Source organism: Anoplopoma fimbria, chromosome 2 (genome assembly GCF_027596085.1).
Source record: "Anoplopoma fimbria isolate UVic2021 breed Golden Eagle Sablefish chromosome 2, Afim_UVic_2022, whole genome shotgun sequence".
In the NCBI taxonomy this organism is placed as follows: domain Eukaryota; kingdom Metazoa; phylum Chordata; class Actinopteri; order Perciformes; family Anoplopomatidae; genus Anoplopoma; species Anoplopoma fimbria.
Window position 1 is genome coordinate 777,313 of NC_072450.1, and position 12,596 is coordinate 789,908.

The window sequence follows — 12,596 nt, forward strand, 5'->3', positions numbered from 1 at the left end:
AATTTAATTAAATCATTTAGTTTACTTTCTGTCTGAGAATAAAATATATCTATAATAACACACTTTAGAAACCGAAAGCAGAGAAGAGTTGACATTTGATTAAAGTATGAGTCTTTGTTTAAAGAACATGTCAGCATTGTTTCATGTGGTGTTTGTAACAATCAGAGCGTGGCGCTTCCTCATACCTGTTCACATGAAGCAAACACACCCGGAGACATGAGACTCCACAAACAGGCTCCACCAATCAGCTGGCAGCTCTGTGAACGCCCTGAAGGTGTTCAGACCAGAGTCCCGTACCAGGAAGCAGGATTTGTGGTTAGCCAGGTAACTTTAGGGTTAACTCTGGTTTTCAGCCCCAGGATGCAGGTTCACTTCTTACCTGGTAGATCACCATGGTAACTGATGCTGAACACCTGGAGACAAGAGATGGACTCGTATAAAAGAACGTCACAAATATGAAGAAGTTATAATCATCTAGAAAGTTCAAATTCAGGATTCTGATAAAGATTATGCCATGCTGATATTTTTATTTTTATAATGTTTTAAGTGTTGGATTGTTTCTCAATCGGCTCGGAAAAGATAGATTTTAGAAATAGAAATGATTCTGCTTTAATCCATATTTATTGGTGTTTAGTCTTTCAAAAACAACAATTGTACAGAGGTTAAAAGCAAAAAACAGCTGTTTGGTCTCCTGCATGGAAAACACAGCAGCAATCTAACAGCACCATTAATTACATTTATAGAACCACATCATATATTCATAACATATATAATATCTATGTATCTATATATATATTAAATGTGTGTCAGCCTCTTGAGTTGTTACACTTTGCTCCGGTTAAGTTTATGTTTCCTCTGGTGATGATAAGTTATGGAAGGAAACTTTCTTACCACTTTGAATTATGTTTATATATATATATTTTTTTATTAGTCCGTTCCACACCGCTGGGCCTCCAGATCAAAGAAAAAAGGCTAAACAAAATATTGTCATACACGCCATATTTTTCTAAATGGGATGAATAAAGTATTTTCTATTCTATTAGGATACATTTAATAAACGCATTCATTTAACAGAATGCACAAATGGAATAACAGTCAGATCAGCTGGATGGAGATGTGATTCTATCAGTCTATCCATTTAGACACTCACATAGTCCTTCCTGCAATAGTTACACGTATTATTTATATGTATTATATATAAGTCTTATACATACGTATACATAACTCCTCTCACGTTTAATTCTACAATCTGGTTTCCTCTCCAGTCTCCACTGAATGCTGTTCTTTTATCGGTTGTTTTCACTCATTGACTTCTGTGTATGAGGATTAGTGTTTGTGTTATTTAGTGTATGTTGCAGCTCCAATAATTTTGATTAATATCATAAATACATTTAATTTAATTAATATTAGAATGCTTAAAAAGATTTAAAAAAGCATATTTTAATGATTGACTTATAATACTTTATTATACTTGCTGTGAATGAAGCTCTGAGTCTGGTTTGTACGTTGTTATCTTGTTATTGATCAGCTGACACTGTCACACTAAATGATGATATATTCATAAATATTAAAAATGAACGATAAAGATTCAGCTGTGTTTCTCTGCTGTGTCTCTGCAGGAAATGTTGTTCTAGAGAACCTGAAAGTGAAGGAGAACGCTTTGGTGAGTTCAAGGCCCCGCCTCCACCCTCTGATGTCATCATGCACATTAATACGTCATGCTCAGTTATAAAAAGACACATACCGTCTTTGTTAGAGAGTAAACATAATGTTAGAGAAGAGATTTTATTTTAGATTTACAGATGAATTGTTCAGTTCATACATTTTATCAAAAGTCTGAACATCTCAGAGTTGAAGGTGACGTCTTTAAATGTTTTGTTTTGTTTTGACTTATGAAGCAGACAAGAGGAAGTTTATATAAAATAATCAACACAGTGGATTCATTGATTCATATTCTGTTAATCAGCTTATTGTCAACTGACTCATTCTTTTATCTGTAGTAATAATAATAATATTTTTAATATTAATAATAACGATAATAACTGGTGTCTTTGTGTTTCAGAGTGAGTTCGATGTTCCATTCAAAGTGAAGGCCGGACAGATCGGTGAGTTCTGAAACAATGTGATATAATATAAAATATAGTAATGTGCTTTGCAATATATTATGATAATGTGATATAATGTATAATATAACAAGTTGGTATAATGTAATCATTAAGCATTATTTATAATATTATAATGTGATATATGTGATAATTATAATATAATAGTTTGGTATAATATATTATATATTAATGTGATATACATTATAATATACAAATATGATATAATGTTGTTTTGTGTCATTTAATAATTTACAATATTATATTGTATAATAATGTGATATAATATAATGTTGTGTAATATAGTAATTGACAATAATATATTATATTATAATGTGATATAATGTATGACTTACATTTTTTGATTAGTTATTGTTTGTTTCTATGAGCAATCCCAGTAATGGTGATAAATAAAACCTTCAACAAGTGATATTGAGATGTTGAGGACTGATCCTAAATACTACATCACCAAATAAATGCCTTGAATCTATATTTCCCTTTTGTTTTTTTGTTACTAAACTTCTTTAAAAGAACATTAATAATGAAATAAAGAATGTTAATAACAACCCTTCACATGGGAACCAGAGGACAGGGATCTCTGGACAAGACAGAGCTTCATGTCCAAATGGATCCAAACCAACAACCGGTCCAACAACTATGAGTGACCGAACAATGTAACCTGATAAACCCGCCTCTCACAGACTTCATGTTTGTCTTTCTTTTGTTTTTTAGGGAAGCTGACGTTGAAGATTCCCTGGAAGAATCTTTACAACGATGCTGTGGTCGCCACGTTGGACGGCCTCTACCTGCTGGTTGTTCCTGGAGCCAGTAAGTGACGGTTTGAACCTTCATGCATGTCCGTCATGTTAAAGGCTTTACTGATATTATTACATATCTGTCAGGTGACCTTATAGGAAATGTTTCAACATGAACCCACACTTCTGTTTCCATTTATTTTAATATCACACAAATAATTGATCAGGAGGATCTGGACACTAGACACATCCTTCGGTTCCTCCTGCAAGATCCAGAAGTTTTCCCAGGCTGTTCTAGGTCCTATAGGTCTATTTGAGATTTGGTCCTACTAGATCTGCTGGAGACCTTCCACCCCGCAGGACCTCATCCAGGGACTCTGAGGAGGCTTGGAACTGCTGTACAGGAAGACATTTCCTCCTAGTAAAAAAAGAACCAACTCCATATAAAGACCTTGTATAGCAGTTTGCTTCCAGAGCTTGTGCTGTGAGTAGAAGTGAGCCGGACTTTAACTTGTTGGAACCCCTCCACCTCCCAGACCAGCTCCAGCTCCTTCGAAACCAGAGAGATGAAGATCCATGTCCCTTTAACCGCTCTACGTAACGCCTCCCACTGCCCCGATAGGCTACCTCTCCAACCCTCATGTCCAACTATAAGAGTTTTGTAATAACTCCTAAGTATGATTTGTGCTTGCTGAATCCACGAGGATTACGATTGATGTCACACCATCAGACCCTAAGAAGGACTTCCACGCTGAAGGCTGCCACATGTCCATGCCAGTCAGCAACTATCGGTTCTGCAGAGTGAAGCTAAATGCGAAAGTGTCTTAAAGCTGCATTCTCTCTGCTGTCCACCAGGGGGCGACTCCTCTGGTTGTATAGAAGTCTATGAGAAAATGACTCTACTTCTCTCTTGATTTATTCCCTCAGTAAACATTGTAAACATGAGTTTATGGTCTCAATCTCTAGTTTCAAGTCTTCTTCAATACAGCATGATGTTCATTTAGTAAATGATGCTCCATTTAGAGTCAAACAGACCATAAAGCAGGGGATGCTTTAGGGCGGGGCTACACACTGATTGACAGGTCCACACCAGAGACGTATACGGCGTCTCTACGTCACTCCTCCTCACTCCATATATGGTCACTTCCTGTTCACTGGTTGATAAATCAACAACATGGAGATGGCCAAAGTCCAAGATGGCAACGGCAAAATTGCACAACTCGAGGCTTCAAAACATCAGTCACTATGACTACGTCCACTTCTTAATATCTGTGGTCCAAGCACATCCAACATTTTCTAACTGACCAGATGTTGGTTTGCCACGAGGAAAGAAGAACCCGAGGAGTATAAAGGATCCAAACGTTTCCTGTCTGGATTCCACGTCAGCTCATGGTCTTGCAACCGTCCTTGCGGATCGTATAAGGACGACTTAAGTCTGGCCCCTCAGCTGGGACCAGTTCTGACTCGGGGCCCCCATCATGACCTGTTTCCCCTGATTTCACTAATTCCACTCCTAATGCACAGCTAAATGTTTATGATTATATCTCTAGTTTTATAAATATTCACTATGTCTACAGTGAGAATTATTCCAGTACCTGGTGAGTGGAGCCGGCTGATTGGCTGGTCTTGTCTGGAGGTGGAGCTTGTACATAACTGCCTGACATGTAGAGTATTAGTCATGATGTGTGTTCTCAGTAGTTGTGTGTGTGTTCCAGCTGGATCTCAGCTGAAATCGTGTCCATATAACGGTAAGACGAAGAGGTTCAGAGGTGGTGGTTCAGGTCCCATCCGGTCTCTGTGCTTCCTGTCAGGGCTGCACGACGTCCACATCATAATAACAATGATAAACTTATAATAATAATATATTCTCTGTTGTGATTTGATGAAAAATGTACAGATCTCCTTCACAATAAAGCAGTGTTTGCTTTCATATTCCTGCAGCGGGAGAGCTTTTACTGTGAAGGAGCTACAGTCAATCCGATGCTGACTGGTTGCACTTTAAGATTTTGACCAAGACCTTTTACATGTTAGAAACTTGATGAATTAGTAAACCTTCATCGTGCAGCCCTGTGTTTCACTCTCATCTACCTCTCATGCTGTAGAAGCTTTTTATTTCAGAGCCGTGATGATTTCATGTAGATGTAGCTGGTTTCTAATCATGGACGCTTACAATCTGATTCTGGGAAGTTCTTTGAGGTTTTGGGAGGATTTACTGGTGTCTAGTATCTTGATTTAGAAAACACTTAATCAAACATGCCAAACAGTAGAGGGGTGGAGGCTTGCTGACAACGTTTAAGACAGAACTGGAATCAAAAAATAAAAGTGATTACTTACTGTAACACCTCAAAGGTTCAGTATCAGGGTGCTCGGCAGCAGAGGAGTGGACTCTGGAGTTACATGAGTTGATTCAGCCCGAGGTCAAAGGTTAAAACGGTTATACGTGAGCTAAGAATCATATAGGCTAAGGTGTGTTCATCAACACACAGCTGCAGACAAACGACAGACTTTACCTCAGCTGCAAAGACTCAAAAATAAAAAACAACATAATAGCTCAGAAATGTAAAACTAGTTTAATTGTGCTTTATTCCTGTAAATGAACTACACTGTTACTCTATTTGAAACAGTTTAAAATGGCACATATCACTTGTTCATTGAACCAAGTCACTCGTTTAGGACTTGAAACACAAAGTTGAAGTCGTGGCCCTGGCTGACCTCGACTCTGGACTTCAGTTAAACCGTGACTCTGTCCACCTCTGCTGAGCCGGACTCTGGTCGTGTCTCTGCAGTTCTGACACGTTCTGGTGCTAATGAACAGATTCTGTTTCGGGACAGTGGTTTCTCATCCATCCAGACACGAGATGCTTTTCATTTCCGGCTATGTGTTTTTTGGTTTTACAGTAAAGTAAAGACACTCTGATCCTTTTAATTTTTTATTAGAACAGACCTCAGTCTGCAGCTAGAGGAGGGTCGCAGGGTCTCCCAGTTGACTTCCTGTTTTTCCTGTTCTTCCCATTCTGCGAGGTTGGTGGATTATAGAAATCAGTTTTAACAGAAGATCTTTTATTTGTATTTTTTCGTAGCGATCAAGTACGATGCAGCGAAGGAGGAGCGCTACCAGCAGGAGGCCAAGCAGAGGGAGCTGCAACGCATCGAGGAGGCGCTGCAGATGGCTGCACGCAGAGGTGAGACAGGCTGACCTCTGACCTCTGACTGAGCCAGTAACACCTGAGGACTCACCTGGCTCGTGTTCTTCTGCCTCCTCTCTGTTCTTTGCTGCTGATTTGAAGATTTCTGGGGATTTTCTCTCTCGTGCATTTCAACTTAACACTCGCTGCAATCATTTTTAATGTGCGACGCAAAGCTGGCTGCAGGGAAACGCGTCTCACAACGTTTCCGTTCTCTCACTATGCCCTGGCCACAGACTGGATTTGTTTCAGAGGCGGGTTTCGTTTTTTATTTAGAGTGACGAGTAAAATGTTTAATATAAATAACGATGTTGAAAATGAGAAGTTTGGACTTATTTGTTACAGAGAATCAAGTACATAAAAGTAATGTCCAATGTGACCAGTTCCAAAGACTGTTCATGCAGCACCAAGGAGACGGATGAATGAATGAATGAATGAATTAATTAATTAATTAATATGAATTAATGAATGTATTAACATGTTTTCTGAACTGTTCATGCTGCGTTTGCTGTCAGCGTCTCAATCTGGAGATATGCTGTTCAGCCTGGAGAGTGTTGTTTACAAGGAGCCTCCCAATGGTAACACACACACACACACACACACACACTGTAACACACACACACACACACACACACACACACACACACACACACAACACACACACACACACACACACACACACACACACACTGTAACACACACACTGTAACACACACACACTAACACACACTGTAACACACACACACACACACACACACACTGTAACACACAGTAACACACACTGTAACACACACACACTAACACACACTGTAACACACACTGTAACACACACACACACACACACACACACAACACACACACACAGTAACACACACAGTAACACACACACAGTAACACACAGGATGACGTGTATCGTGTCTTTATAGACCACTTTGTCTTGTAAGCATCAGGTGTATTCTGTGGGCGGAGCGTAGGTGGAGGCACAATAGTTAATATGTTATAACATGTTAGTCTTTTTAAATAATGCCTGAAGAAAAGCACAGTTCTCTCCACACTGTGGGGAGTAGATCTGAGCTCCGGAGAGGACGGCCAGCTGGTTGTGTAGTTAGTTGTTCCTCTCCCCGGTGCATGAGTCTCCAGCAGCAGAGAGGCCGCAGACATGCTGCTGGAGATGTTTCTGTCACATGAGCAAGGAGGCATGCTGGAATTAGTAAGGTTGCTAGCTAACTAGCCAGCCGCTAACCCAGTAAAATGTAACAACTTCATTCTTCATCAAAACATTCTGGTCTCAGGAAAAGCACTTTGCTATCACCAGCCGTGACGGAGAAGAAGGCTTTATACTGGCAGAAAAGGGTTTTTCTTTAAACCTGCACTTTAAGGACTTGTTTGTCCTTTAACTAGCTAACTGTCTTGAGGAACACATGTTGAGTCAGCAGTTAACAGCTTCAGTTTTAGCTCTGCTCTGTGATTGGCTGCTCTCCTCTCCCCTTCAGGTTGATGTAACATTTGTCTCTGCTTCCTGCTTCCTGTCTTTTCTTTTCGGGGCTTTTCTGTCACTAACTGCTTTCTCTCTCGTTAACGCTGCCAAAAGTTGAAAAAGGATGTAAAAAGCATAAAAAGCCTAGAAAAGGCTTAAAGAAGCTGAAACGACACGAGAAGAAAGCAGGTGAGGTTTTCTCATTTTCACTGTTTCAGCTGCTGGAGGAGCAAATCTGAGGTTTAAATCATTGTTCAGACTGAACCTGATGCAGGATTTATAGTATCCATAGTAGTATAGTATTTACTTATTAATATCTGATCATTCAGATAATAATAAGTAAATCATATTGCTCTTATTCAAAGAATTAAACTAAATCCCACATCCACATGTTCAGATGTTCAGGTCCAGGTCTGATCAGCTGGCAGACGTCCTGGTCTCAGGTCTCAGGACTCGTCTCTCTTCATGGTCTTGTTTTTATTTCAGAAAAACCTCAGGATGAAAAGAAGGACACTTTTGCGGAGAAACTGGCGACTCAGGTGATCAAAAACCTGCAGGTGAAGATCAGCAGCATCCACCTGCGCTACGAGGACGACGTGAGTACCGGTCCAGGTTCTGATTCTGATCTAGGTTCAGGTTCAGGTTCTCAATTTTTTTGTCCTGGTGTGACAGTCAATCAAATGTCAGTGTGACGTCATTGTCCTGACGGACAGGTGGGCAGATATAACCTGTGTCATATGACTGTTTGTTTCAGCTGTCGGACCCACAGCGCCCCCTGTCTATGGGAGTCACTCTGTCAGAGCTCAGCCTGCAGGTAAACAATCCTACTTCATTCATCATCATTTTCATTCATAAATATTAGAGCTATAGTGAGCCATTGAAATCAAAATGTCATAACTTGCATTCTCTCTAGTGTCCACCAGGGGGCGACTCCTCTGGTTGTATAGAAGTCTATGAGAAAATGACTCTACTTCTCTCTTGATTTATTCCCTCAGTAAACATTGTAAACATGAGTTTATGGTCTCAATCTCTAGTTTCAAGTCTTCTTCAATACAGCATGATGTTCATTTAGTAAATGATGCTCCATTTAGAGTCAAACAGACCATAAAGCAGGGGATGCTATTTTACAGTTGCAAGATAGCCAAGATGATGATCAGTCCACAAACCGTTGAGTGGAGTCACGATGACTACGTCTACTTCTTCTATACAGTCTGTGGTTATGACTGACCAACAAAGATCAGACAGCAGCTGTCTGGCTCTACAACAGGCCCACGCACCTGTGACAGGTGTGATTAACCCTCTGTTTATTTTTTCTTTCTTTCTTTTCAGACTACTGATGAAAACTGGAAGTCGTGTATCCTGAACGAAGCAGCAAAGATCATCTATAAGGTGAAGGACGCTCTGCTCACTCTGAAACTCTGTCTGTTAAACGTCGTTTTTCTGCAGTAAATTAACTTGTCATTAAAATCACAAACTTGATTTTTGCAGTTATGGGTAGGGGCTTTAGAGAAACCTGCTTTCTGTAAAATATGAAAGTGATGTTTTTCAAAACATGGTCAGTAGAGATGAAGACTATTGACCGTGCAGGTAATCTCGTCCTGTCTACCAATTAATCAATCAATTATTACTTTATCTCCCTGGTCTGGTGTTCCACAGGGATCAGTACTGGGTCCCCTGCTTATCATTTTTACAACATCATAAATCATCACTGTTTATGTGAACGACACACAAATGTGTCTTCCTGTAACGGTCAAGGATTCCTCCCAACAGTAGAACTAGAGACTGGATGTTGGTCCATCCAAACACATTGCTCTATTAATCTAGATGTTTACACAATTAAAAGTATTTAGAAGTGTATGATTCAAGTTTACGTGTTCAGTAATCATTAAATTAAGTATCGTGTTAGTTTTAAAACAGGAGATTTTATATTTCCGTACCTCAGTCCTGTTTTTAAATCAACATAATTTACCGGTTTGTTTAGTACTCTGCTTGATGTCATTTTTTATAACTTGTCTTTGGGTGATTGCACTTAAAATGAACTGAAGTAGAATGTTTGTGTCACTGTGTTCTGTAATGTGATTGGTTAGGCAGTTTGATGGAGCGATTTAGACACCATTGGCCTACGTGACTATTGTTTTTGACGTTTTTATGTGTTTGTTTGTGACAGCTCGGACGTCTGGACTGTCTCTGCGCCTACTGGAACGTCAACAGTCCGATCTTTTACAAAGGATCGTGGGAAGACATCGTGGTGAGTCAATGCTGTTTATCTTGTTTTGGACAAAAATAATGTCATCAGTTACCACCAACCAACCAACCAACCAACAACCAACCAACTAACCAAGCGACCAAAACCGACCGACCAAGACTAACCAACCAACCAACCAACCAAATAATAATAATAATAATAATAATAATAATTAAGCCTTTATTAGCCCACAATGGGGAAATTATTTCTCTGCATTTAACCATCCCGGAGGAGCAGTGGGCTGCAATGAAGCGCCCGGGGAGCAACTTGGGGTTAGGTGTCTTGCTCAAGGACACCTCGGCATGTTGCCGGTAGAGGGGTTTGAACCACCAACCTTGTGGTTATGGGACAAGCGCTCTACCTCATGTGCCACAGCCGCCAACCAACCAACCAACTAACCAAGCGACCAAAACCGACCGACCAAGACTAACCAACCAACCAACCAAGACCAACCAACCAATACAAACCAACCAACCAACCAACCAAGCAACAAAAACTGACCCACCAAGACCAACCAAGACTTACTAACTAACAAACCAAGACTTAAACTAACAAACCAAGACTTACTAACTAACAAACCAAGACCAACCAACCAAGACCAACCAACCAAGCAAGCGACCAAAACTGACCAACCAAAACCAATCAAGACCAACCAATTGTGTACTAAAGTGTAGAAACACTTTGGGTTTCACACATTGCTGGGGAAAGACATCACTGCTGCATATAAACTCTATGATGGACGGGTAACGTGTTGCAGGAGAAGGGAATCGGATTGCACATTTGATAGCGTATGATTCATGGTAGCTGTCATATACATAAATATGTGATCATAAGAATAATAATTTGATAATTGATTATAATTTTTATTTGTAATAACTGTTTCTTTTAAACTCTCTACTGCAACTAATCCTCCTCCTCCTCCTCCTCCTCCTCCTCCTCCTCCTCCTCCTCCTCCTCCTCTTCTTCTTCTTCTTCCAGGATAAGTTGAAGTGTGGAATCAGCAGTAAAGATCAGGAGCTTCCTCACTATCAGTACAGTGAGTTCATCACTTTATTATTATTTGATAACATTAACAGCTCAGAACAAAGAGACATTTCTTCAGTGAACATCTGGAGGAAGACTTAGATGTTTGACTCTGGACATTAATCCTGATCTACTGACTCACATCAGAATATTATAATATATTATGATGTAACCTATTACTTATATCAGCCTGCATGATTTCATGGTTTGTCTCAGATGTTTTTTTCTAAATAAGGACGGTAACACCAGATAACAAGACGTTGGTGAAATAAAAGATGCTACATATTAGTACATCTTTTACTGACCAGGAGCGACGGTGTTTGATTCTTCAGATGAATATTAGACTTCAAAAATACTTCAAATAATATTTTGATTATCAGCTGGGTGTTTTATCTCCCTCTCACTGGATTGGTCGCTTTGTTTGTCTGTAGTTTTCAAGCCGATCTTCGCTTCGGCTAAAATGTGCATCAACCCGACCGCTGAGCTGGAACTGAAAACTCCAAAAGCAAACCTTCACCTGGAGGTCCAGAACATCGCCATAGAGATGACCAAACCACAGGTAACATGTTAGACAGACATATAAATAACAGCTAGGGACAAGGAAAGGAAAGCTGGACAGATAGTGTAGGAGTTATTGAGACGGTGACATATGATATGCGTATGTACATATAAACTGTTAGATAGTAATATCTAACAGCAGCAGTGGATGTTTTACTGTCAGAGGGTGGTTGACAGTGTTTCATGTCCTGCAGGAAGAAACTCTTCTGTAGCCTCTCCTGTCTCTGTCTCCTGGTGACCCTTCAGAGAACTGCTGCTTATTCTCCAACTCAAAGCTCAGTAAAGCTTTCTGGTTCAATGTAAAGTCGTAGTAAAGTTTGACAAGTTACTTCACAAACAAAACCAGAAGAAGTACTGGAGATCCAGACCGATGCTGCCACCAGCGGAGCCATCTTGACTAGTCAAAGAGAGACAGACAGGTGAGATGGGTGAGACAAGTGAGACGAGGCTGGTGTGTTGATGTGTTGTGGTCCTCTACAGTACCTGACCATGGTGGAGCAGCTGGAGTCCATCGACTACATGGTGAAGAACGCCCCCTACAGGAAGTTCAGGCCGGACGCCCCCGTCCACCACAATGCCAAACTCTGGTGAGTTCAGCACACGTCTTCATGTCAGAGAGGAAACGAATGAGAAAGAGAAACAAATATATCTGAGTTTTGACTTTGACATCATGTCAGTGCCCCCTACAGGCGGAATAACTCATTACATTATTAAATATTCAAGTATTGAACCAAAAAGTTAGTTAACACACACTCATTTGGATCCAGACCCCATGTTTCAGAATAAAAAACCCAAATGAGTGTGAGCACCTGAACCTACAGGTGGTGTCTGATCGGGACTTGAAGAAAGGTCATGGGGTCATTGAAATGTAAAGAGATCAGGAAACGAGATCAGGATGTTAAATAAAAATATCTTTCAGCTGTTTCAGATAAAAACATCTCTTAAATATGTATTTGACCTCTGACAGTTTTTGAGGTGTGTTTGTTTTCCGTGCCTCTTCCAGGTGGAGATACGGCTTCAACAGCATCGTGGAGGTCCACATCAGACGCCTCCGTCACATGTGGTCCTGGTCCAGCATCAGAAAGCACCGAGAGAACCTGAAAGCCTACAAGACCGCCTACAAGGCCAAACTGCTGAGCCAGAACAAGCCGAGCCAGGACACGGAGCGACACATCCAGGTGCCCCTGAACGCACCACGAACACAACACCTGGTTTAAACAGCACAAATACCCGACAGCACCCAACACAAAC

The 12,596-nt window shown here is 40.4% G+C and overlaps 1 protein-coding gene across 1 annotated transcript in view; it reads left to right on the forward strand.

Moving 5' to 3' along the window:
- The window catches only part of LOC129108004 (intermembrane lipid transfer protein VPS13C-like), a 53,269-nt gene that overhangs the window by 2,536 nt on the left and 38,137 nt on the right, over positions 1–12,596 (forward strand). Inside the window, 12 exon segments of the mRNA XM_054619630.1 lie at positions 1,620–1,663; positions 2,063–2,105; positions 2,835–2,930; positions 5,938–6,039; positions 8,006–8,115; positions 8,274–8,333; positions 8,849–8,908; positions 9,687–9,767; positions 10,743–10,800; positions 11,219–11,346; positions 11,826–11,932; positions 12,349–12,523. Coding sequence (XP_054475605.1) covers positions 1,620–1,663; positions 2,063–2,105; positions 2,835–2,930; positions 5,938–6,039; positions 8,006–8,115; positions 8,274–8,333; positions 8,849–8,908; positions 9,687–9,767; positions 10,743–10,800; positions 11,219–11,346; positions 11,826–11,932; positions 12,349–12,523 — 1,064 coding nt within the window.